The sequence below is a fragment of the Equus asinus genome, chromosome 22, assembly GCF_041296235.1.
Source record: "Equus asinus isolate D_3611 breed Donkey chromosome 22, EquAss-T2T_v2, whole genome shotgun sequence".
NCBI lineage: Eukaryota > Metazoa > Chordata > Mammalia > Perissodactyla > Equidae > Equus > Equus asinus.
Window position 1 is genome coordinate 55,460,306 of NC_091811.1, and position 26,050 is coordinate 55,486,355.

Consider the following 26,050-nt stretch of genomic DNA (forward strand, 5'->3'; position numbering starts at 1 on the left):
GGGCGGAGCCCGCAGCAGGTGAAGCCGGGAGGAGGGGGTCCCGGGCGCCCAGGGCTCCAGGAGGGGGCGGCCTGGCGGCTCCTCGCCCCCTCCCTCTGTCTCTTCTACTTGTTGCCCCTGGGTCGCCTGGATTTACGGAGTCACTGCAGCCAGGGCTGGGAGAACAAGACATCTAGAAGAGGTGTTAGAGGAAGCTGGAAATTAAAATGCCTGGGTTCCGGAGAAGGGCTGAGTCTGAGGGTGGAAAGGTCTGGTCATGGGCCCACATAGGGTGGGGGATGTCTGAGTACTCTGGGGAGGGATGGGGCCTGGCTTGAGAGGGACACCTGGGTCCTCTCTAGAGTGATGGGCTGGGCTTGGGGGTGGGGGTGAGGTGGGGGCAGAGAATGTTTAGGGCCTAGTTGTTTCTCTGATTTTGGAGCAGGATGCCTGGGGGCTGGGCCTGAGAGATGAAACGTGGGTTTGAAGATGGATCCCAAGTTGATCTCTGGCTGGGGTCCAAATGCCCAGGTCCTTAGGGAAGGTCTGAGTGAAGAGATTGCAATCAATGGACCCAAAGAGGTGGGAATACAAGCTTGCAACTGAGATCAGTATGGCGAGCAGAAGATGACAGAAGATCCAGAACCGAGGCTCACCCTTGCAGAGATGGCCTGGATTAGGGTGGGGAAGGGAGCGTCTATCCAGGGCCTGAACCCACGGCATTCCCCACTAAGGTGAGCTTGGATTGAAGAGGATTGGTGGGGGTGTTTGGTGAGGTGGAGGGGAAGATGGAGGATGGGACAGAATATACGGGCTGAGGAGAATGTCAGGGGGTGTGGGGTGTGGGACATATTCTAAGGACCAACGGGGGGCTTGGCTGGAGGTGGGCAACTGGGACCCCAGAATGAGGCTGGCGTCTCTGAGTCTGTGAGGTGTCTGGGGAAGGTGCAGCTGCTGCGGCCTGGACCTGTCTGTACCTGCCCCAAGAGGGAGGGCGGCAGAAAGACTTCCCAGAATGCCAAGCAGCCAGCTTTAGGCCAACCCCAGCCAGAGGGGAAGGAGGTATGACTGGGAACTAGAGCACTTGGGATTTAGGGAGGGTGGAGGCAGGGAGGAAGAGGTCAGTGGAAGGGTGGCTGGACTAGAGCCGAGAAACAGTTTAGGAAGGGGACTGGGGACTGGCATTCCTGGCTTCTGCAGGGAAGTTGGGACTAGATGGCTAATTAAGCTACAGGAAATTCAAGTTCCTGTTTCTGGACCTCAACAGTCTCTTGCCCTCACCCCACTGATTTGGGTTGAAGAAAAGATCTGTTTTTGCACCTGTCAAGATGCTCCAGCTCAAGGGCAAGAGAATGCTGGGGGTGCCAAAGCCTTGGTCTTGTTCTGATCTAGAGGCCCAGAGAACTCAGGGGACTGTGGCCTTGATGCTCAAGTCTGGCCTTGGGAAAGAAGGTGAGGTCTCTGAGCCCATCAGAGGACATCTTCTTGTTCCAGATCTGACCTATCACTACACCATTCAACCCTAGTACCACAAAACCTGCTTCTCCTCAGACTCTGTTTCCACCCCCCCACATACACTCCTCCTTGCCTCTGCCCATTCTTTCTCCTTCTGGGTGGACTCCGAGAACAAACAGGAGTCAGCATCAGGAGTGGCTGATCAGTTAGAGACCCCTTTGTCTTCAGCCTTGTCCACTCTCCCACACTGCCCCCAGAGGCTCTGAGTTAGGGAGGTCTCAGAAGAGGGGTTGCTTAGCCTACCAAGGGGAGGCAGCTGGCTGGAGGGCGGGGTGACCTTGCAGGCAGCTGGGCTGGGGCAGTGTGCGGGGCGAATTCATTATTGATGAGCCCTGCACCCTAGGCTACTAATGAGCCCAGGCCGGCTGCTCTAATTGATGTCAAGAAATTTGAGACCCCCAGATCAGCTTCCCGCCTGCCAGCTGCCTCTCCTGAGCCCCCTCCTCCTCCCTGCACCCCCAGCTGCTCTGGTCCCTTCCCAGGGCCTCCTATTCCTCTCCACCGACACAGACAAGGAGAAGGCTCAGGCCTTCTAGCCCCCATCCTCCTGTCCCTCTGGATGATCCAAGTCTCAAGATGGGAGGCAGACTCGCTCTGGAGGCGGGGGAGATTTGGGAGGGCAAACAGACCAGAGCCTGAGAATTATGGCTCAGGGACAGAGAGCCTGGTGCTAGATTACCTCTGCGGCATTTCTGAACCCAAGGAATTCCTTTCTTATATTGTGCATCCTTGGGAGAGACCTTGTCACACTTGAGACTCAGAGGGACAGGCACTACACAGACACACCCATAACACCAGCCAATGTGCACAGCCCACTTCCCCTCCTTGTTTCCTCCTCACAATAGTGTAAGAAATCTCAGACCTGACCCCTGGAGTTTGATAGATGCCACTCTCGCCCCTCCCCCAATTCTCCCTGGAGAATTCCCAGTGCCTTGTTAGGCCACAGCTGCCAGCCTTGGAAATACTGGGTGGCTCACTGCCTCCTCAGGGCTCGTCCTCCCCATTGTCCCTCGTCATTTATGGGTTCTGGACAGAAGTTCCTGAGGTACAGAATTATCAAGAAGTCACAGACTGGAGTGCAGAGCAGGCTTGGTCTCCCAGGAGAGATATTTTGAGGCGATGCAGGTACTGCTAGGCAGGAGCCAAAGTTAATAAGAATAGCCCTGGTGATGGAGGAGGGTGAAGCGGAACTCATACCCTCCCTTCCCAAAATTCCCATAAATTTGTGGCTATGCTGCCCTCTTGTGGCTGAATTCTGGTCTAGCATGACATGGACTCTGCCTCCAACAAACCCGTTAGAATTTCAGCCCTTGTCTGCTTCCTCTTGGGGTACATTAGGACAGGCCTTGAGGAGACAGAGGACCTTGAGGGGCCCCCTTACTTTGATTTCTATTCAAAGATATGAACCCCATGGCATGTTGGTTAAGCAAGACATGGGCTTTCACAGTCAGACTAGGGTGAATGTGACTCTGCTAAGGCACTCACGGAGTGACCTCGGGCAAGTTACATAACCTCTCTGGACCTCAATTTCCCCTTGCGTAAATGGGGCTAACTCTGTACCTACCACACAGGATTATTGATAGAAATTAACTGAGATAAGGTGTGTAAAATATTTAACACCCCTTCTACCCACCAGCATACAATATACAATAAAAACAAAACAAAACAAAAACCTAACTGGCTTCCTTCTGACTTAGTTCTGTGGCCTTCTGCTCAACCCATTTCCTTATTCTGATTTAGGGGAGCCCGAGGAGTCTTCTGGACCATCTTCCCCCACCTTCAACTTGAACATTCCCCTGTGTCTTCCTCCCTAGTCCTCAAACCCAAAGAGAAGAGATTCCTGCCCTTCTCTCTTGGAGGTGAGACCAGATCTGTGGGGCTGGGGGATGACAGGAGTCAAGCCCTCCTTTCTCCCCTTCCATCATCTCTTCCACCTAGGAGAAGGGAACCCAAAAACTAGTTCCACAGTTCCTGGGGGGGTCACACTTCTGGCTCCCAGCGGAAAGAAGCTGCGAGAAACACAGGCATTTCCTACCCACCAAGCTGTCTGGTTCCGGGGTGGGTTTGGAAAGAGTGAGGTAGCACACAGATTCCAGCTCTGGTCAGTGGGGGCACCGGGCCGGGTTTTATTGCACTTGCAACAGAGTTTAAATAAGTCCCGGGGGTCCGGAGCCGAGGGGAGGGGAGGGGAGGGTTGGGGAGGAAGAGGAGGGGCAGCATCAGTGCAGCTGGTAGGCAGAGCCCAAATCCTGCAGGCCCAGGAGGTGGGCTCCCCTTTCTCTGGGGGACTGGGAGGGCCTGCATCTGGCTAGGCTGAGGTTCCAGATCTGTTGCCATCATGGCCCCTTCATGGTCCTGGGCAATTCTTGACTTCTCCCGAGTCAGAGGTGGATTGGGCCTCCAGGCCCAGGTCTGGAGCAGGCTCAAATGTAGTCCTGGATCTGCCCGGTTAGGTTACTAACGTCTGAGTCTGGGTCCCAGATCAACCCCAGGCCCCAGGTTCGATCTGGCCCCATTACAGTTCTGATTCCCCTTGGAGCTGGTTCTGGGCCAGCGCTGATCTTTGTGTGGGATCTGTCCTGAGCTGGGCCTGGGGCACCATCCACGGTTAGTGTTTCTTGTTGGCCCTCCAGGGTGGGGGCTGTCCAGAGCTGCCAGGTCTTACTCCCCAGGTTCCAGGTTCTTAGCTGGGGGCTTCTTGTGGATCTCCGGCAAGGCTGAGGACAGATTTTTGCAGGCTGGAGCTGGATAGGAAGTCCAGAGAACGTCTGGCCCAGAGAACTGGGACTGGACTCCCCAGTTCTGGTTCCAAGTTGTTTTCAGGAAACTCTCTCCAAAATGCAAAGGCTGCAGGGAGGCTGGGGCCTCTGTCCCTGGATCTGGGTTCCCCCATCCATGAGGAGGTCATGTGTAAACGAGGGTCCTTCACAGTGCATGGGGGGAGGAGATCCCCAGCTCCTCACCTCCCGGCTCTGGCCCTTCAAGTATGTCTCTGGGCTGGGGAGAGGAGCTTCTCCCTGGCCCTCAGCACCTTCAGAAAGCGCCCAGCCCCTCCCTGTCAGTAGACTGAAGGTGGGGGGACTGGGCCTTCAGGATTGGGAGTTTGGGATCGGGAGGAGTCAGGCATCAGAGGTGGCTGGAGGCTTGAGCTGAGCTTTTTCCATGGCGGTGCCGTATGGGAGGGAGCGTTTGAAGAATCCGAGCTAAAGGGGGGGAAGGAGGGAGAGTTGAGACACTCTGGCTCCCATTTCTCCCCAGACCTTATCCCAAGAGGGAATGAAGAGGATCCTAGTGCTTCCAATCGCCCCATCTTGCAAAAGTGGCCTAAATTCAGGCTGTTAAGACTACCTCTCCAAGAGGTCCAGTGGGCCAGGAGGACTAAAGCTGGGGGTGCTTTGGTATAAGGGGGCCTTTCATTAGTGCCATCAAAATGCCCCAGTTAAGCCAGGGATGGCACATAGGTTTGAACTCAAGTTCCAACTCTGATTGCCTAGTAGTGGCTGCCTCTTGAGAAGAATTCTGAGGCCACTTCTACAGTTAGTGATGGCTGCCGGTTTTTGGAGGAAATGACAGCACAAATGCCACATATTTGCCACCTGTGAGTAACATTAATTTTGCAAGTATAGGCAAACTTATTAGCTTGCCTCAAGAGACTCTTTCTAAGCTAGAGGCTGTAGAATGAAGGGAAAGATCCTATAGGTAGGGTCAGAATGGGATGCATGTGGCCAGGGCAGAGGTGGGGGCATGTGGCTAGAGAATTGGTCTGGAGGTAGATGCTTGGGACTGTGCTGGGTCAAGGGCAGAACCTGATGAGAGGGTGAGCAAGTCACGGTTAGGATGTGGCTGACCTTGTAGAGGATGTAGATGAGCAGACCTAGGAGCAAGAGGCCAATGAGGATGGCTAGGATAATGATCCACAGTGGGACACCATGGCTGCCTTCTGCCTTGGTCCACTGCACGGCTGTGGCCACCTAGGGAGCAAGTCAGGAGAGGTCACTGAAAAGCCATTAGTTCTTCCCAAACTACACTTGGCCCCAACTTTCCATCAAACCTAGACCCACCTCTCACTTCCCATCTTGGGCTAACAGAATTCTGAACTTCAAAATTTAGATTCCTAAAATGTGCATCATTGTCTTGACTTTGGGCCTTCACAACTGCCAATTCCCTCTCCCCAGAGAATATTCCTTTCCTGACTGGTTAGCCTGGTAGTTCCTATTTATTCTTCAGGTCTCGGCTTAAACATCACTGCTTCCAGGAAGCCCTTCCTGACTCTGCAAGACTGTGTTCAAGTGTCCCTATGATGTGTTCCTGTAAACATCCTGGCACTTGTCGCACTGTGTTCCCATTGCCCACTCGACGTGAACTCCAGGCATGAAGGTACCCTGTCCATCTTGTTTATCATCATATCCCCAGGACCTAGCACAGTGCCTGGCACATAGTAGATGCTCAAAAAATATTTGTTACAATAACAAGGCCAGCCTCCCCCGTGCTCAGCTGTGTCCCAGCCCTAGCGCCAGGCCAGCACTCTGAGCCCTGGACTCACCTGAAGTTCCTTCCGGGGAAGCTGCCGAGGCAGGATTCGGTAGGGCATCTTCAGGGCTTCGTACACGGCTTCACACTGCAGGCTAAATGGCTGGTGCTCTCGCTGTGGGTGGGGGAAAGGTGTTCAGGGCAGCCCCTCTTGGGACCTAGGGGACACAGGGCTCCCCACGGTCTGGCTCAGGTTATAATCTTTCCCTTTTTCAGACTCATTCTCTCCTGAATCTCTGTGTTCCTTATGTGAGATAATAAATGTGTAATTGAATAGTTATAACTAAATAATGTATAATTAGATGACTGTATGTTCAATAAAACATTTTTTTTTGAATCATTAATGTGGGTTGGTTGGGCACCCAGGACAGTGCCTGGCCCATGATATGTGGTCAATAAATGACTGCTCTTTACTATTCCTCCGTCTGCTTGCCTCTCCGCTACGCATTCATCTTCCATCTCTGTTTTTCTATCATCCTCTGCACGCTGGTATGCAGTTTTCCCTCCTCCGAACGGGCCAGGAAAGAGAAGCGGTCACCCCCAGCCTGGCCACTAGGTGGCGCCAAGGTCACAAAGAGCTGCCTGAACAACGGCGAGGAGGGGAGCAGGAGGGCCTGGGTCCCACTTGCCCAGGAAGGTGGCTGGGGCAGTGGGGAAAGGGAGGGACGGCCCAGGCAGGCCAGAAGGTGGCGGGTAGGGGCCGAGGTAAAGCTCCTCACCTGCAGGAAGGTCTTGGCCCAGACGCGGAAATGCAGTTGCAGACTCAGGCTCTCCTGCCGGTGGAGGGGCCCGAGCTCACAGCGCAGCCGGAAACACTCCGCCTCCGGGCATTTCTGGGAAGAAAGAGGAGGCCTGAACCCGGGATTCTGCCCTTCTGGTGGCTCTGAGAACCCAAACGGGTCCTCAACGGTTGGGCCCAGCCCTCATTCCCAGGAGGGCTTACCAGGATCTGAGGCCCTGAGGAGGCAGGGCTGCGGCCTGGAGCTTCCCGTCTTTGTAGTTGGTGGCTCTGGGAACCCTCGGGATCCAACTGGAAGAGGAAAGAGACCGTTAGCTGCCTCTCCCACCTCGTTACAGCTTCTAAGCTGGCCAGCACCTGGCTCCAGAGCAGCTTCAACCTGATGTTTTTATCCATCCAGCTGACCACCTCCTATGGCAAAGCGCCAGGCTTGGCGTTGAAAGACAGAAACAAACAAGAGTTGGTCCTTGGAGTTTATTAGGAGGAGATGTGTAAATAAATAATGAGGTCCTTGCCTTTTAGGGCCTTTGCACCGGCTGTTCCCTCTGCTTGGAATGCTCTTCCCCGAGTCTTCACAAGCAGGTTCATTCTTGTCTGTCAGGCCTCAGTTCAACTCAGTTCAGCTCCTCAAGAGCTGTTCCCTGAGGACTCAGTCTCCAGTCCCGGCCCTGCCCCTGGCATGTTAGCACTGTCGTCACTTTTCCACACTTGCTAATCTCCCTCTCTTTTTAATTTTTATCATCTATTACCCACCACTAAAACGGAAGCTCCACGAGAGTGGGACCTTGCTAGTTTTGTTTGGTGCAATATTTCCTGAGCCTATAACAGTATTCAGTGCAGATGCTCACTTAATTAAATGTTAATAAGTAAACGAATTTTAAAACAGGCATTGGGGCCCAGGGGAAGAGGTCTGAAGAAGACTTCCCAGAGGACGTGGTGCTGAGCAGGGCCCTAGGAGTCTGCTAGGGCAAGAAGTAAGAGTCTTCTTCCCTCCCAGGGCCTCGAGGTGTCTGTGGGCCTTCTGACCCCCTTCCAGTGGCCTAAGTCCCATCTTCAGGCACATGCTCATTGGCTCTTCCAGGCCCCCAGCAGCCTTCTCCAACCTCTCAGGCTTGGTTCCCCCCACCCCGGGTCAGTCTCCAGGCCCCTCACCTCCAGGCCTTGTGGGTTGGGGGGGTGACTGGTGGTGCAGTTGCTGAGTCCTGTAATCCTGGTCACGTAGAGGAGCTGCTGACCTTCCAGAGCCTGGGGACAGCTGAGCTCCAGCACGCCCCGGCTAATGGAGCTGGGGCCCAGGTTGATGAGCTGAGGAGGGAAGAGCACAATCAAAATGAGAAGGAAGAGAATGATTCTGCCCTGCGAGACCCTGGGTCATTGTGGCACACACACCCTGCTGTGAGTCGCCTACCTCAGGAGTGAAGGACTCAATTGGCAGAGGTGAAATCCTTTCCAGCCAACGCTCTAGGAGGCAGCTCCAGCCTTCCTTTCCAAGTCACTCAACTGACCTGTCTCTCGTCTGGCCGTCCCTCACACTGACCCTGCCGGCCTTTACCTGTCACTCCCCACTCCTCCTCGCTTCCTCTCAGGCCCTTCCTTTGGTCCCAGCCATCTGTCACTCACACTCACTCCTCCTTCTCTGTCACTCACTCTGGCCCTGCTTGTCCACTCCCCTCACCTGCCGGGACGGCCCTCCCTGCCTCTATCCTTCCTCACCTCATAAACATGGTGGACAGCAGGGCCCACATCCGCCTCCTCCTGAGGCTGGTCTCGCGGGTGCCAGTCGCTCACCGGGAATAGCACTGCCTCAGGCTTGGAGACACTGAGGAGGAGGGGGGTTTAGAGGACAGTGGGACCCCAGGACCCCGTATGCATCCTTTGCTTAAGTCCGTCTCCCCTCCCAGAAAGGCCCCATTTTGCCCAGGCACTGACCCGTTAAGGGAGACCTGGGCCTGAGCCTCTACTGAGAGCCGGAAGGACACCACGTCGCTTTGCGAGTTGTTGAGATTCTTGCTGTGGGATGGAGGAGAGACTGAGGCCGTGCTGGAGCCGGCGAGCATTCCCCAGCGCCAGGCCCCGCCCCCACCTCCGCCGCAGCCTGGGCCCACCCACTCCCTACCTGAGGATCTGGAAGTCGAACTGGATGGTTTTCTTCGTGTCCCGGAGATGAGGGACTGTGAACCGAAGGCCACCCCAGAGCTGTGGAACAGGGAGGGAGGACGGGGGGCTGTTGGATTGGGCATCTGCCTCACGCCACTTCCAGCCCTCCTTCCCTCTCCCCCAGCTCCGCTCTGGCCGGCTGGCCACTGTCCTCTCAGCCCTCTCTCCCACTCAGACTTACACTGGCGCCTGCCTTCATGGGGTTGCCCAGGTCACACACCAGCAGGCGGCTCTGGTTCACAGCAAAGTAGTCACAGCTCAGGCTGGAGAAGTTCTGCAGGTGGGTGGGTGCAGGTGAGGTTTTGGTGGGTCCTCAGCAGGGTCTCCTCCCAAGCCCCGCCTGGGAATCCCCTCTTACCCCTGGGTGTCTGACGAGTCCTGAGTACTCAGCTTCCGGAGGGGCCGTGACACGCAGCTCTGCCTCGTAGGCACCACCCTCACCCACATTCTGGGCGTGGAAAGTTAGGTTCAGAGAGTTCTTGTCGCCCAGGTACACGTGGTTCTGCTCCCTGGAGGGGGCACACAGGGTAAGGGACAGTGGGGAATTAATCCCCAAACCAGGACAATGGGCCATAATAATGATAATCATATAATAATAATAGACACCATTTACTGAGTTCCAACTCTGTTTTACTAGGCTAGATGCTGTATGTAGATTATTTCATTGAATCCTTCCAAAAGCCTAGAGAAACAGATGTTATTATTCTCTCTATGCAGACAAAGAAGCTGAAGCTCAGAGAAGTTGAGTAACTTCCCGAGTTCACACAGCTGGCTAGTATGTCTCTATTCTACTTTTTCAGTACCAGGTGCTTCCAAGCTCCACGTGTCCTGCTATGAGACCTTGGCATCTGGACTCCCCCAGCTTGATGTCAGCCTTCACTTACCCAAATACTTCCAGCTGCAGGTCTGGCACACAGATGTTGTCTTCTCCACAGTCCAGCAAGATCTGAGCCTGGGGAGCAGGGCAGCCTTGAGAGGGGAGTTTAGATCCCCTCGCAGGCTGTAGGCCCTCTGCTCCAGGGCCCTGTCCCTGGTGCGTGGGCCCCTCCTCTCAGGTCCCGCCTCCTCGCCCTCTCCTCACCTTGTCCTCTATGCGGCTCTTGCTCTGGTAGTGTAAGACTGGCTGGAGGCCGTGGCTGTCCACAGGGGCTTGAGGGTCCAGGGAGAAGTTGAGGGCGATGTGAATTGGGGAGAGTTTATCTCGGAACTCTGACTCATTCTAGGGGCAGGGGAGAGGGATCAGATCAGGGGACCCTGGGGACTTGGTGGCCCTGTTCCTCAGCCTCTCACATCTCCCTTTGTCTGCTCAGGGCCCTCAAGAATCCAGATGTCCAACCTGACCATTCTTATTGCTTCAGAGGCCCTGGCAGCCTGGTTCCCAGCTCCTTCGACAGAAGTTCCCCCAAAGTCCCAAGTCCTTCCCTGGAATCTCCCAATCTCTTTCCATCAGGAGGGGCCCCCAGTTCTGTGTGGCCACCCTTCCCAGGTCAGCCCATAGCCCACACTCAGGCCATACCCGGAGATAGATCTTCATCTCCCGGCAGTCCTCCCGAGCCCCGTTCTCAATGAGCAGGGTCTGGGTCAGGGCTGCCTGTCGGGAGGCCAGGAACAGTGCCCGCCGGACTCCCCCCTTCTGCTTCTGCCAGTCCAACTGGAGCTCCACGGTGAAGCCTGCAGCCGGGGATGTATGTTAAGGAGAATCTGCCTCTTGCTCTTCCTCTATTCAGAGAGAAGGGAGGTACTCTTCCATCCCCTGTACCAGTGCCTCACTCACCAATAGAGTCAGGAACATGTTTTCCAGAAGCATTGAGGCAGAAGCTGAGGTTGATGCTGGAGGAAAACCAAGATGAAAGCTGGTATATCCAAGTGGAACAGGCACCCTATCTTCTACCTACCTCCCGGAGAGTCCCAGACTAGGACAACCCCATTGGTCCCCTTCCTAAGACAGGCCTGGTCTCCCTGCCCACCCCAGGCACAGACTGATGTATCCAGACTCGGTCCCTCCAATGTGCTGGGCTCCAGCTCACCAGGCCACAGGGTTCCCCTCCAAGCTGCAGCTACGCTCCTCCGGGTTGAACATAGCAGGGAAGATGGTGAGGGAGGCACTGGCAGACACGATGGGGCGACCCCTGTCAAGAGTGGGTGTGGGTAAATAGAGCTAAGACTCTGGAACGTGGGCACAGGAAGCTGATGCCCAAACCCTGGATCCCAGGGGCCTTTGTACACTTTCCCAACCTCAGCCCTATTGAAAAGTTCCCCAGTTCCCACTTCTCCCAGGCTGCCCCTCAGGAGTTCATACCTGTACACTACAGCCTTGTCCACACCAAAGGACCCCACAATCAGATCTGTAAGAAGTCAAGAAACTACCCATTAGAGCAAGCCCCAAATCAGGGTCCTTCTGTCTCAACCCTCTGTTTTCATTGCTGGAGGCTGAAGTGGGGGAACAGTGCCACCTGGTGACATTAGCTTAGACCTGCACCCAGGAGCTTAGGAAAGGTGCACAAGAGGGAGTAGGGGTCTGTGACCAGGGACTTCTAGGGTGAAAGGGGCCTCGGGCGCAACTCACCAGGGTATCCGTTGCCATCCAGGTCTCGGCCTCCTCGTAGGGCAGAACCAAAGAAGTCCGGGCTGTGGCCAGCTGCCCACAGGGGCAGCAGAACCTGGGAAGGCTTAGAGCCCAGCCCCCTTGGCCCCCCAGGGAATACAAACACCACTCCCTGCTGGGTCTCCCCACCAAAGGGAGCTCCAATGGCTACATCTGCAAGACACACAACACAGGCAGTCAACAGGCCAGGAATCCAGGAGTCCAAATCTCTACCACCAGCCCCCAGGACCCTATTTTTTTCATTTGTCATTCCCATATTCTAATCTCTTCAAGCCCCAAAACCTAGACATTGGGATTAAAGTCTACATACCTCCTTAGGAAGTCACTGAGGGTCTGGGTATCTTAGTTGACAGGCACCCTGCCCGCCCCCCCCCACCGTTTTTTTAAGATTGGCACCTGAGCTAACAACTATTGCCAATCTTTTTTTTTTTCCCTACTTTTTTCTCTCCAAATCCCCCCAGCACATAGTTGTAGGTCCTTCTAGTTGTGGCATGTGGGATGCCACCTCAGCATGGCCTAATGAGCTGTGCCATGTCCGCACCCAGGATCTGAACCAGTGAAACCCTGGGCCACAGAAGCAGAGTATGTGAACTTAACCACTCTGCCACGGGGCCGGCCCCTCCCAATCCCCTCTGACTCAGGCCCCCGACTCCTCCGCAACTTCAGTCCATCCATGATACTTACCATTGTAGCCATCCTGGTCCAGGTCCCCCAAGGGGGTCAAGGAGCTGCCAAATCGGCCAAACTCATCATGCCCAGTGAGGGTGAGGGTGGGTGTGGGCTCCATGCCAGCTGGGTGCTGCAGGTAGACATAGACCCTGCCTACCTCCTGAGGCCGCCCGTCAGCTGTCCGCTCCATCAGCAGGGGTGCCCCCACCAGCAAGTCATCCAGCCTGGGGTAGGGGAAAACCCAGGCATCTTGAGACCTTGTCTTGCCCCTCCCTTCCCCAATCCTAGTGCCAGGAAATCCCAGGCATCTTGGATTGCAGGCTGCCTCCCACCCAGGTGAGAAGACCTGAGGTCTCCTGGTCCTCAGCTCTCAGCTCTCTCCTTGTCCCTCAGCCAAGGACTCAGGGGACATGCAGGCAGGAGTGAGGATAAGGCAGAGAGAGAGCCCAGAGAAAAACTTTCCTTGCATTTTTCCATCCCCCTCCTTCCCTCCTGGATCTGGGAAGGGCATCGTGGTGCCTCCTTCCCACTACTCACCCGTCCCCATTGACGTCCGTGGCAGCCACTGCATAGCCAAAGTAGGAGGCCATCTGGGGAGGACAGAGGGGCAGCTCTGGGTCAGAACCAGGGGGCCAATAAGAAGGATCAACAGGGGCTGTCTGGGGAGGTCAGGTACTCCAGGGAGCCTGAGAAGTCGGGCTGAGCTTATTGAGTCAGGGTTGGGGTTTGGTTGGCAGAGGGCTAAGCTGGGTTTGGGGGGGGGGCTGTCCTCACCTGTTCCCCTGAGAAGTTGTAGAGGGATCGGATGTCTGAGCCGTTAAGGATGGTGACCTGGGGATGAGGAGACATGCTCATTGGTCCTGGACTCCCAGACCATCCCATGGATGGAGGGCAGATGGGCACAGGATACCCAGGGGCAGGCATTCCTTGGAGACACAGACCACCTGTCCTTTAACTCTCTCCTGAGCTTTGCCCTCACATTCCCATCTCTATGCTGGGTAGCTCCATCCTACGGCTTCTTCACTATTTCTCTCCAGATCACTTATCAACTGCTGACAGATTTCATATTTATCTGTCTGTCATCCATCTCTACCCACTAGAATGGAAGAGCAATGGAGGCAGGAGCTTGGTTTTGTCCTTTGTTTTCTCCCCAGAGCCTACAGTAATGCTTGGAGAGCAAGAGACACTCAATAATTATTAGCCGAATTACTGAATACACGCTGAGGCCTCAGCCACCCTTCATCCTCCAGCCCTTCCAAACCAAACACTGATGTCTCCCCTCTAGTCCTCCTTAGCGGCTGGCCCTGCCAGTCCTGCCACTCCTTGCTGTCTCCCTGCTTCTCGCTGCTGTTGCTCTGGTGGGAGCCCTCTCCCAGGCCTGCTGGACAGCCCCTAGCCGCCTTCCGGCCTGGCTCTGCCTTCCTCATCACACCTTTCCTCCGTGGCAGCAGACCAATCGATCGTCCCAGAGTGCATGTAGCAGGGCCCCCTTGGCTTGGAAACCCGCAGTGGTTCCCTGTAGCCACTGCCTGAAGTCTCCAGCTCTCGGCCATCCTTCGAGGCCCTGGAGAATCTGGCCCCAACCTTCTGGTTCTGCTCAGCCTTTCCTTATTCTCCCCACCCTCAACCAGCTCACATGTCTGCTACACTGGCCTGACTTTTGTTCCTTTTCTTTCATGCCTTTTTTCATGCTCCTGCCTAGGGTACCCTCTCGCCTCGTCTCCCCTGATCCTTCATAGAAACTTCTCTGATCCATCCCTGCCCTAGAAAGGAGGTTTTCCTTCCCCTAAACTGCTATCTCATCTTAACCACTTTTCTGAAATTTATTGTAGTGCAGAAAGAATGCTGGCTTTGGAATAAGGCAGATCTTGTTTTAAATTTCTATCCAGCCATTTACTAACTGGGTGATCTTAAACAACTGCCTTGGTCTCTTAGAGCCTCAGCTTTCTCACATGTAAAATGTGAATGGTAATATCTAGCCCAAAAGTTTGTTGTGAAGAATAGAAATCACGAGTGGACAGTGCCTGACACATTGAGGGGCTCATGAATAGCAGTTCGGCCTTAGATTATAATTTATGTGCATCTTATCTTACATCCTTGATTAGAGGCACCTTATGAGATGGGGTATGATGTCTTATTCATCTGCTTATCTCTTACCTTGCCTTAATATATGTTAATTGACCAAACTCCTAGGGCATTCTTATCTGTCTCCTTTGAAAGCACTTGTCATGGTCTAATAATAACAGCTCCCAGTTGTACAGAGCTGAACAGTTCACTAAGTGCTTTCACGTGCGTTATCTCATTGCCCCTCACAAGAGCCTTGTGAGGTCAGACCTATTATTATCCCATTATACAGAGAAGAATGAGGTTCAGGGGGTGAAGCAGGCTCAAGGTTTTTAGGGAATGAAGTGGGAGAGGAATCAATAACAGAAGTTCCCATCCAGAGTGAGTGTCAGAAATTGAACCCAGGTCTGACTCCAGAGCCCAGGCTCTGACCCACTTTTGAACCCTCACAAACTGCCAGGTGTGGGTCTTGTGATTAGCCGGGGGAGAGGGGAGGGAAGGAAGGTCAGGCTGGGTCTTACATAACCGTAGGTGAGGTTCCCTTTGGGCACGCCTGCAACAAAGTCTGTGAAGAGAAGAGAAAGTTGTGGGCTGGAGGCAGGCAAAGGGGAGTGGGACAGAAATGCCAAGTGTCTGGTTCCTGTGGCCCTAGGCCCTAGGTCTCCACCTGCCCCCACCCTTGGCCCCAGCCTGAGGATACACTCACCTTCTGTGTCGTCGCCACTGAATTCACCCACAGCCACAGAGTATCCTGGGGGACAGGGTGGGTAGACATTAGTATTCCTACTTTGAGGACCCCTCTGCCCTGGCCCACCCTTCAATCCCTCCCCCCAATACTGGGCCTTCATAGACAGCCTGCACATGACAAGTATGGCAGAGAGGTGGGGGTGCGGGACTCGGCAAGGACAGGCGTGCCTGAGATTCCCCTTGCTATTCCAGACCCTCTTTGCTGGCTCACCCAGGTAGCTGTCATCATAGATGGAACTAGCCTGGCGAGTCTGCAGCTGCCCCTGAACCAGGTTGATCAGGTACTCAGGGTAATAGGATTCTGCAATCTGCTCCTGGGTGGCAGACAGGATCTGACCTGGGGAAGGAGATGAGGAGGGGATGGATGGAAGAGGAGGTATGGGGAGGGGGCACTGGGGGCTGATGGGGTAGGATTTTAGAAGTCTGGTCCAAGGAAGGGAAGCTTATGGAGCGTGGTGGAAGAGGACATGGAAGTCTCAAGAAAAGGAAAGGGGAATTGGGACAGGGACAGAGAAGGCAAGGGTGACGATTTCAGGCTGGGAGCGGGGATGAGAGGCCGCATGCTAGGGGACTAAGGGACAGAAGAGGAAGGACTTACCTTGCCAGAAATAGCTCCCTGGCCCACCTAGGACCACACGCCCAGTCTGTGGGGGAAAGCAGGTGAGTTGACATCTGGTCCTGATCCCCCTGTGTCCCTCACCCACAGCCACTTCCCTCCTAGATTGCCCTCTCACCTTGGTGAACTCGGCACTGAAGCCCCCTTGGCAGTAACCCTGTCCTGCCGCCCAGCTGAAATCTGTGAGGGGAGAAGGTGCTGAGAAGGAGCCTGTACAGATGGACCCCACAGGAAAGAAAAGAGAGCTTGGGGAGGGAGGTGGGAGAGGGAACCAGAGAAAGAACCTCCCTGGACCAGATGAGGAACATAAAAGCTGGGGGATGGGGGTGGGGACTCAGAGAGAGCAGATACAGGGCACACGCCCCCTCTTGCCCTACCTGAGCGGCAAGGTGCATACTCCAGAATTCGGGTGAAGTTGTCTGTGGAGAGGTAGCAGGTGCCTACGGGGTCGCTCAGCGGCTCCTTTTCTGTGCGCCAGCTGTAGAGTGGAGCACAGGCCTGGGAGAGCCCGGGAGGAGGGTGCTTCAGGTTGAGTGCAATAGGGCCCCTCCTCCCTCCCTCGAGGCCTGTGCCCATCCCCTAGCCACGACACCACCGAGCCTGCTGGCCCCTCACCAAGATGGAGGAGCCATGGGCTCGAACCGTTGCCCCGAACCATTGCAAGGACTTGTATTCCACAGGCTCCTCTCCCTCTGGGCTGGAAAGGGAGGAATCCAGGATCCGAGAACCTTGGGGAAGTAAGAAAGGGGAGTCGTGCCAGGCCCTGGGCAGCTGACCCTAGAGCGGTGCCCACCCTCAGCCTAGGGGCACCCAAGCACTTGCAAGGCCCAAGCCCCTGTGACTCACTGGGAGGGGGAGTGGCGAAGCGTCTTTAAAGTATGCTTTGTGTAGCCGGACTTACCCCTCCCCTACATACACACACATGCACACATGCATGCACACATGTGCACACACACAGAACTTGGGTTTTTAGAGTTGCCTTCCCCTGGTCCCCTGCCTCCTCACTCGGCTGGGACAAGGATGCTTGTGAGGAGGTGGAGGCAGGAGGGCGGCGGCGAGGAATGGCTGTTTCCCAAGAGGGTAGTCCTCTGGCTGCACTTCTTGGTCTGTACCTGCGCCTGCGTCTCTAACAGCATCTTGTTCCATCTTTCTTGACCTTTCTCACATCCCTGAATACCTGTCCCCTTATGTATCTCTCTCTCTGTACATCTGTCTGTCTGTCTCTTTCCAAGCCCTATCTCTGCCCTCTGTAGAACAGCCTTCTTTATTCCTCTGATTCTCATTTGTCTTTCAGGTTTTTAAAAAAACCAGTCTGTTTCATGATTTTTCCCCCAATGCTCCATCTTTTTCTGCTCTCCTCTCTTTGTCCCTTCATCCCAGTCTTGATCTCTGGAGCCAGATTGCTTGAGTGCACGTCCTTGCTCCACCATTTACTAGCTGTGTGACCTTGGACAAATTACTTAACCTGTTTCCTCACCTATAAAATGAGGATAATAATACCTCCTACAGTTGTTGAAAGGATTAAGTGAGATAATATATGTAAAGTGCTTTCAGCAGTGCCTGGCACAGAGCGAGTGCTCTGGAAGTGTCAGCTGTTATTATTGTTTATCTCTTGTCTCCATCTGTCTCCCTCCCCTCCATCTCTGCACTGACTCCAGACCTTGAGCTCCTTGAGGGTGGTGGCTTCATCATGTTTCAGTCCCCTGTAGCACCAGCACAGGGCCTGGCATGCACTTAGTCAGTGCTTAGTTAAATGAATCAAATAGTCTGTGTGACTCTCCCTGTCTTTGTCTGTGTTACTGCCCTGGCCTCCCTGAGTTGTGGGTGATTCAGGGGAAATGAGAGCCACATGTTTCTGAATCATGCCCGCCCTCCTTGGGCTGGGCTGGACTGGGAACGTGGTGTGAGTGCCACGGGAGCTGCTGCTCCGCTGCACGGCGCTGGAGCACCAGAGCACCAGTGTGCTGGGAGGGCACGTGGCCATGCGGCTGGGCAGGCTCCACTCCTCTCCAGGCACCACCTGGGCCCACCCCCAAGCCACCGTCCCCCTCCAGGCCCTCCCTGAACTTCCCCCACCTAGCAAGGGGGTTACCTTTGCTGTCAAATTCAATGGGGGTGCACGGCGCGGGGCTGGCGCCCCAGGGACAGAGGTAGACCTCGCCGCCTTGCAGCACTCCCGGCTGGCTGGTGTTAGCCTTGGGTGCTCCCACAAGCACGCTGACCCTGTGGAGGGGAAAGGAGAGGCAGTTCAGGGTGGCTCCTAGCTCTTTTCCAGTCTCCCAAGGGAGGAAGGACCCAGGCCTCTGGGCCAGGGGCTGGCTGGGGGTGGGGTAGATGCCCCCTTGCGTTGTATTTATATCTCAGAAGATGCCACAGATGCCAGAGGCACAGGCTGGAGTCAGGCGGTCCCCATGTGCCGCTGTCACTAACACAGCCCCTCCCCTCCTCCCCTCACCCTTTCTCCTCTCCTACCTTCCCATTATTAAAGAGAGGAGGAGCTAGAGTCAGTTCTGGGAAGGGGACAGGAGCCAGAGGGCCTGGATCCTAGCTTCTTCTATGGACCTATGGACCTGCCAAGATCAGATGCGCAGGCTCTGGAACCCCAGGGTCCTCTCACCTAGCCTGTACTCTCTGGTCCCAAGCCAAAGCCCTTCTTGGGCCAAGACTCAGGCGACTGGCTGCCTGGCTGCCGAGCCCTGGGGCGTGTAGGGGGAAAATGTGAGTCTTGGAAATCAGGCAGTAGGAGTAGAGAGAGGAGCTGGGAGGATGGTGAAAACAGCTTGTCCCCTAGGCCCAGGCCTGCCTCCCCATCCTGGCTGGGTCTGTCTCAGCCCCTGAATCCCTTTCCCACACACCATCCCTAGGGGTCTGAACTCGAATTCTGCTCTACTGTGATATTAGTTCCGGACATGGTGCTTCTATTCCTCCTGAGATGAGGAGGCGAAGGTTGCCTTTGCTGGGGGTCCTATATAATGGGGTGGCCATAGTTAAGGTCCTGGGCAATCTCCCTGCCTTCGGCTCGATCTCTACCGTTCCTAGCTCCCTTGCCTCCAAGGCCTCTGTGCAGCTGTCAGCCCTCTTGGCTTTCTCCTCCAGGGTCTCCCATGAGGACTGTATCCGGCAGTGTGGGCAGTTGGACCCAGCCCCTGGGCCAGTAGATCTGGCCCCTGCCAGCCTTGACCTCTGCTCTCCTCCATAGCTGCCTCTGGCATGCTTCCCAATCTCTCTGTCCCTCTGCCCCTTTGACTACTTGCTCTCTTGGTTTTGGTTTTGGGTCCTCTCTCTGTCTTGATCTCAGATCTTGGGCTTCTCCATCTCTATGGGTTTCTGGCCCCTTTCAGTTTTCAACATTCCCAATATCACCCCTTCCCTGATATTTGGATACCTACCTCAGCCTGTCTCACCAGGCAAGAGTCCCAAGTCGGGGATTATGGTAGAGGTCACAAAAGCTTGGGTGTCTTCCAAGAAGACCAGGTAGGGGAAGGGTGAGAGGTTTGGGGTCCAAAAGGAATAGGGGATGGGAACACAAGGCAGCAGGGCCAGGGGGCTGAAATAGAGAGTGAGGAGTGGTTTAGGAGGGCCAGAGGGTAAGAATGGAGGAGGGAGAAGGCAGGGTCCAGAAGAACAGGAGGGGGCCAGAGACTGAGAGTTCCTGGAGTGATGGGGGGTGGGGTGCCAGCCTGGTTACCCTGGGGACAGGAAATGTTTACTGCCTGTGGCTTCCTGTCTGTTTCTAACCTCTCACTTCTCCGCTTGTCTCCCACCCGCCGGGCCCCACCCCTCTCACTCAGGCCTCACATCCAGTTGGGGGGTGGGCACTAGCTATTCCGAAGGCACAGTGACCTGGTCAGTTGTCAGGCCCAGTAGCTGAGGCTAGTGGTAGGGAGCGGTTGCATTGCTCCAGGGCTGGGTGAGGAGAGAGGGGTGCAACGCTCCCTTAGCAGGGGCTGCCCCAGAGAACAGCTGTGGTGCAGTAGGCCGTGAACAGAGCCCTGGACCAGGAGTCAGGAGTTCTGGGTCAGGCACTAGTTCAGTGTAGCCTTGGGCAATACCCTTCCCCTCTTTCTCTGAGTGAAGAGGTTGAACAGGTTATCTCAGAGTCTCCTGGAGCTCTGATACTCTATTTCTAGGAGAGGACAGGGCTGCAGCCAAGGGATCCCTCTCCCCTCCCAATTTTTCCAACACCCTCTGCTCTTGGGGAATAGTTGAGCCTGAGTGCTCCTGGGATGGCCTAAGGAAGAAGGTTGGAGTTTGGCAGGGGTGGAAGGTGAGAGAGAGGCCTTACAAAGCTTGTAAAGTCCACAAGCTCATGGGCCAGTGCCATATGCATTGTGGCTGTGTGAAGTTTCAGGAGATCTGGCATGCAGGCAAGGGACACAGACCCAGACCCAGACCTGTCCCCCACTGCCCACGGCCTATACCTGAGTGTTCAGTGGCCCTTCCATCCCAGCTCCCCTAAGTCAGTCCAATAAACGGTGCCCTCTCCCATGTACCAAGTGAGGCACCTGGTGTCAGGGATGGCCTGTCACATAGTTTATCCTTCTTCTTCCACTCCTGGTTCCTGCTTCCTAAATCCTGCAGCAGTTGGGCCTCATAAGGATCCAAGAAGGTAACAATGGAGGGTTCTTGGGCTATTTTCAATATTTCAGAAAGCCTAACGGAAATCATGCATTCACCTGATAAGACTGTCTGGGCTAATTAAAACCTCGAGTGTATTTTCTTTTGGCTGGAATTATATCAGCTCATGTGAGAGCCTGGTTATCGCATACTGGTCAGAAGCTCTGATTGGCAGCTATAGATGTCTTGTTCTAACTTCCAGTTGACAAAAAATGGGAAAAAGGAATTAATTATTCCTTACTAAATGCAGTTGGGCAGATAAGCTCTTCCAAAATATCGAGTCCAAGGAGGAAATAACTGCTGTAATTTATTTTGAAGTTTAGATCCCTGAAGTTCTGGGGTTGGTTCTTGGAGACCTGGGCTGCCACAACTGGCAGGCGCAGCCGAGAGAGCATCCACTGGTTTGCAGACTTCCCTGCAGACGCCTCAGGGCTGCCACGTGGAGTAAGCGGAGGCTAGTTTGGCCCTCACATTTTTAGAGTCTTCTGTTAGAGCAACTTCTTTTCTCTGTTTTATATAGAATGCCCTGGTAAGATAGCATTTGAATTTAAACAAAAATAATGAAAAAATGTTAATAAAAAAATTGCTCACCTAGTCCCATGTCTTCATTTTACAGATAGGAAAACTAAGTCCCAGAGAAGTTACGGAACATGTCCAAGGTCACTCAGAATCCTTTCCAACATAAGAACCAGAAACCAGGGATTCTGATTCCTCGGCCAGAGTTCTGGTCTACCCTGTTGCCAATTTATCCCCTCCTCTCCTCTCCATTGTCTCCCCAGCCAGGCTTCTGATTAACCCAGCTCCTGTTCAATACACGTTACTGTTTGACTCTGCTGGCCTGACAAGGTCTGGGGTGGAGAGTAGCAAGTGGACCAGGGCCCAGCCCCTGTAGGTCTTACAGCAGCCTTGGCCAGGCCAGAGGAGGACACCGAGTTTTGGGTCTCCCAGTGTATTCTCAAGAGATATGCCTGCCTGGTTGGGGAGGAAGAGCTGCCTCCACTTGTGGCAGCACCGGAAGGAGATAAGGAGCTGGGCTGAGGCTGGTCCTCCTTTCAAGCTCCTGTCCTGGACCAACTCACGTCCCCTCTCCAAGCCTTGGATTCTCTACCCAGCAAATGACGGGGTTGCCCTTGAATGGTCCCTAAACCGACTTCTAGTTCTCGACTTCAGTGACTCCTGAAGCTTCAGTGTATATACATATAAAACGAGGGCAATAATGCTTCCTCTACCTAATGCAAGGGTTTTTGTAATGATCCAATGGAAAAACTGATATAAAAGTGCTAAGGAAAGTGAGGGACTATTATTACTATCGCTGCTATAAGCAAATACTAAAAGCAAGAAATGGGGGAAAACCTAGACAAAGAACCAGGTGGCATCCAGGGAGGAGAGAACTAGAAACAGAAATAAACTCCTTCATGAAAACCAGGCCTCCCATGTATTGATCACCCCCTGTGGACCAGGTGCCTTTTGTATATACTGTCTCATTTAGTCCTCAGAATAGCCTCAGAAGTTAGGTGTCTGATTTTCATGAGAACACCAGGCTCCCAGAGCGTAAGTAACTGGCCCCAGGTCACACAAAGAACAAGTCGGGGGCCAGGACACACACCCAGCTCTGCCTGACTTAAAGGTTGGCCCCTTCCTACCATGTAACCTCTTGTGCTCACCCTGTCCTGTGATGCTCTTTCGGGGTCCACCGTGAGAGGTGATGCAGGGAGACCAAGAACACCGAGGCCCTCCCTCTCCAGTGATGGCCCCAGGTGAGGGGCTATGTTTGTCCCCTGCAGGGAGCTGGGGTTGAAGGCCCAGCTGTGGGAGGATGGGGGTCACTGGGGAGGTAGAATGTTCAGAGTCCTGCTCTAAGACTGTATTGTAAAGAGAAAATGAGAGGGGAGGAGTGCAAGCTGGACACCTGGGTTCTCTTGGGAGGAGAGATGAGCAGATGGGGAGGGGAAGGGACGAGAATGCTGGGTCCTGTTTTAGAAGAGAGCTTTAGGGGCTGAAGGACCAGGCCAGGGGCCAGCAGACACCTAGGGAACTGGGAGTGTGTGAAAGTCCAGATGTTTTAGAGGAGTGTCCTAAAAGGGAGATGACACTCTTGCTGGGTGGGGGTAGGGTAAGAGGAAGGTTAAGAGCCGGCTAACTGGATACCCTGATGTGGGGGAGGATCCCATCCGCTCCCTCCTTCCCTCTACTCCATTTGGGTTGTGGTAAGCAGTTTGAAGGGGCCTGGGGGAGGCCAGGCCTGGCAGAGGCTTCAGGCCAGGGTGATGCAATGGGGTTTGGGCAAGAGGCCAGGGGGGTGGGGTGGGGGTTGGGTGGGGACCTTGAAAAGCCCAGAACCAACAGCTGGGACCTAACCATCTTTCTTTTTCCCCATCCTCAGTCCTCTAGACAAAGGACAAATTTGCTCCCCCTCCCCAATTGAATTAGCTAGATTAATCCTTCTTCTCCAAAAATTAGAGAAAACGAGTACAGACCAGTTAACTATATCATGTGTAAAAACTGCTCACCTCTGACAGAGGTCCCATCAAACCCTGAGATACTAGGGGTTGGGGTGGGGGTGGTGCTGGGGAGCAGCGGGAAGCTCAGAGCCCAGAGCCGTCGGGGAAAGAGGATTACCCCAGTGATTGTGGAGGATCAGGAATCTGGCATCTGGGAGTCCCTGTTCCAGGCAGGAGCAGCTACCTTCCTCTCACTTCCCAACCCCCCACCTTTAAACAAACACCCTTGTTCTAATGTTGCCTCAGCTCTAACTCCAGTTCCCCCAAAGCCTGTGGGCTCCCTATTTTCCAGGCACTCAGGCTCCAGTCTGCTTGTCACCCTGCTGAGCTGGGAATGAGGATCCTCCTTTGAGACGTTCCCAGTCTCTGCTGTCTGTGTTCTGCTGCTCTCGGGCCCAGAGAGCCCGCGTCTCCCCAGCTTCCGACCCCAGCCCCAGAAGTTCCAGTCTCCTTTCAGCTCCAGCCGACAAGCTACAGGAAATAAGCTTTTCTCTTCCTCCCAAGAGCTAGAGGAAGAGGGAAACCGCCCACCCCCCTTCACGCGCGCACACACACCCCTCCCGACACATCCGAGCACCCGCCCTTGGCTGAACCCGCCCCCAGCCCCTGCGCCCCCGGGCCAGGGTCCCGGGACAATCCCTAGGTTCCCGGATCCCCTTGTCTGAACAGAGATGGGGGTGGAGGGCGGAGTAGGAGACGGAGCAGAAAGCAGAGGGAGCCGCCGTCCCCTTCCCGGGTCTTTCCCGGTCTGAGTTGAGGGGGGAGGGGAGGATGAGGCAGGCCCCCATGTAACCTCCGGACCCCCCAGTCTCTGACTCCTCTCTTACTACACACAGCTCATTCTGCTTCGACCCGTTCTCTCTCCACACAATGGCCCTCTGGGGTCCCCAGGTCCCCCGGCACTCCAAAACGCCCTTCCCGGCCTCCGCGCCCCCTCTCCCGCCCCCATCCGCCGCGGGTCCCGGCAGCTCACTGATCTCAGCCAGAGATCCTCCGCTCTCCATTCACGCGCCCTCCTCTCCACTGGCCCCGAGACCCCTGCCCAGACTTCTCCAGCTTTCAGCTTCGAGTCCTCTCCCCACCCCACACATGTCTCCCCACGGATCTCTCTCAAACTCCAGGCCCCCCTCCACGCCGGCCACTGTCCCCTCCCTACTCCAGCGCGGGCCCCCAGCTCTGGCGTGGGCCCCCAACTCCAGCCCTGGTCCTTCCAAACTCCGCCTCCCAAACTCAAGCCTTGGTCCCCTCCAGACTCCAGCCGCGCCCCCGTCTCCAGGCGCCCCCACTTCCCGCCGCCAACCCTCTTCACTCACCCGTCTGTCCCCGGCCGGTAAAACTCCACTGAGAAGCCGAAGAAGGAGCCCGGGGGCCCAGAGAGCACTGCTGGGGCCTCCGCGTCTAAGTTGAAGCCCCCGACCCTGGGTGGCGGCGGCAGCAGCAGCAACAGCAGCAGCGGCAGCAGCAGCGGCAGCAGCGGGGGTCGGCGCCGGGGGCCCCAGCGCAGCTGCACCGCGTGGAGAGGGGACCCTGGCGTCCGGCTCCCCATAGCGCCCGCTCTTCCCTGTCCTGGGGCCACCGACCCGGAGCCGCTTCCTAAACCTCCCAGAGGCGAATGACTCAACGCGGGGAGGAGTTTGCCAAACTCCCGGCTGAGCCCTCCCCCCGCCTGCAGGGGGGGCGGGCGGGGGGGCATTCCTGGGTCCTAGGAACGCTGAGCCCGCGCCCCCCACCCCGAAGGGGCGTGGGGGGGGCCGCACCTCTCCACTCCCCTCTCCCCAGCCCCAGCTGGAGGCCGGTTGTCTGGACTGGGTCAGACTGGACGGGTTTGGGCTCTTCCCCCTCCTTCTCTCTGCTTCCCCCTCCTTCCTCCCCCCTCCTTTCCAGATGTACAACGTAAACGCTCGGAAAAGGAGTCGGAAAAAGGGAGCGGAGAATTTCCTAATGAGGAAAGGAATCACCTCTGGAGGGCGGAGGGAGTCTGTATACGTGTGTGGGGTCTTCCTCACTTCTTCAGGGAGGAGACTTTGGGGTCTAAAGAGGCAGGAGACACCTCTGGCATCTGGCCAACTGGGATTCCCCCTTGCCTTCCGGTGCCACCGGGTGCCTGGGTTCCGGCCAGCTGGATTTGGGACTCAGGAGTTGAGGTACAGAGAACTCAGTTAGCCTGATCTGATGGAGCGCCTACATGGGCTCCTCGAGTCCCACTGCCCTCACCCAAGCTGCTAGAATCGAAAACCCTGGAGTCTGGGGTCTCTCACCAGGAGGATTCTGCTCCAGGCCACCCCCTTCTTGGTTGTAGGATATGGAAACCTCTGCCGAGTCCCTTTCTGGAATCTGGCAATTGACCAGGAACGTGGGGGTGGTGGGGAGGGGGTGTTTTGGCCCCTCAGTGTCTTCTTGATCAAACTGGTTGGATTCCTACAAACCTGGAGAATTATAGGGTGAGGTGGGGAGGGGGTGGTGGTGGTGTCTTGCAAAGGGGCCAGCCTTTAGCTTCTATTTTGTGTAGGCTCTGGGAGCTGGAACCCAGGACCCCATTCTCCCTAGATCCCCTGTGGAAGTAGAGGAAGGGACTCTAGCCAGGGAAGGCAGTGACCCCCTGCCCGCCCCTTCCCCCAGCCCTGGCTCTGTGTGATGAGATCACCTTTCAGGATTCTAGCCTTTATCTTAATCTGGGGGAGGGGGACAAGGGGCCTAGATTGTCTCCTAACTTCTTTCCAGACCCTTTCTTGCCTCTTTCCTCCAGGACGCCTCCCCTTCCAGAATAATAATTTCCCAAATCAAACCCTGCCCCCTCTCTTCCCCAGTCCCCTGCCCCACTCTGGTCTGGGGGACTCAGAGTAAAAGTGCCCAGAATTGATGCTTTTCCTTCGAAGGCTGATGCTCTACTTCCTGTCCCAAATCACCCAGCTGTTTTTTTAAAAGCCCCTCTCCAGAGCCAGCTGCAGCCCAAGGGAGCTGGTTAGACTGTGGGGTGATGCTGGCCCCCATCCCACTCTCACATCTGCAGGTCCTGACCCTTTCTTAGGCGAGGAACCCGAGGAATCTCTGGGTCAGCATCTTAAGCACAGCACTGCCGCAAAGGTAACCTCGAGGAGAAAACTACTCAAGCCAAGGCTGAGGAGCCCCTTGGGGAGGAGAGGAGCTGAGGCATGGCTGCTGTGTAACCCAGAAAGGCACATGTGTGTGAAGCCAACTCTCTCCTTTTTCAGCCCAGGCACAAGCTCTTTAGATTTTCCCAGGATTTGGGAGCTGGGGGTGGGGGCAGGGAGGGGTACAGGGAGGGAGGTGTGTGACTCAGCTCCTCCCAG

General features: G+C 55.3%; 1 protein-coding gene and 1 long non-coding RNA gene across 2 annotated transcripts; one reads left to right on the forward strand and one right to left on the reverse strand.

Annotated features, from left to right (window-relative positions):
- On the forward strand, positions 1-6,041 carry LOC139041638 (uncharacterized). Its single transcript, XR_011497148.1, has 4 exons — positions 1-248; positions 511-713; positions 3,235-3,353; positions 5,722-6,041. It is a non-coding gene; the product is annotated as an uncharacterized lncRNA (long non-coding RNA).
- On the reverse strand, positions 3,592-24,557 carry ITGA5 (integrin subunit alpha 5). The gene is made up of 30 exons (XM_044755571.2): positions 24,053-24,557; positions 17,714-17,844; positions 16,237-16,349; positions 15,999-16,119; positions 15,740-15,801; positions 15,604-15,649; positions 15,217-15,342; positions 14,965-15,009; positions 14,780-14,823; positions 12,969-13,025; positions 12,732-12,784; positions 12,210-12,418; positions 11,487-11,678; positions 11,220-11,265; positions 10,948-11,049; positions 10,695-10,750; positions 10,437-10,591; positions 10,002-10,139; positions 9,805-9,872; positions 9,279-9,429; positions 9,102-9,194; positions 8,880-8,959; positions 8,693-8,773; positions 8,477-8,582; positions 7,916-8,068; positions 6,968-7,054; positions 6,744-6,857; positions 6,038-6,139; positions 5,343-5,465; positions 3,592-4,697 (listed from the first exon to the last, which is right to left on the reverse strand). Exons 1-30 carry the CDS (start codon positions 24,430-24,432, stop codon positions 4,614-4,616), a joined length of 3,318 nt encoding a protein of 1,105 aa, XP_044611506.1. The 5' UTR covers positions 24,433-24,557; the 3' UTR covers positions 3,592-4,613.
- Positions 24,558-26,050: the final 1,493 nt, after the last annotated feature.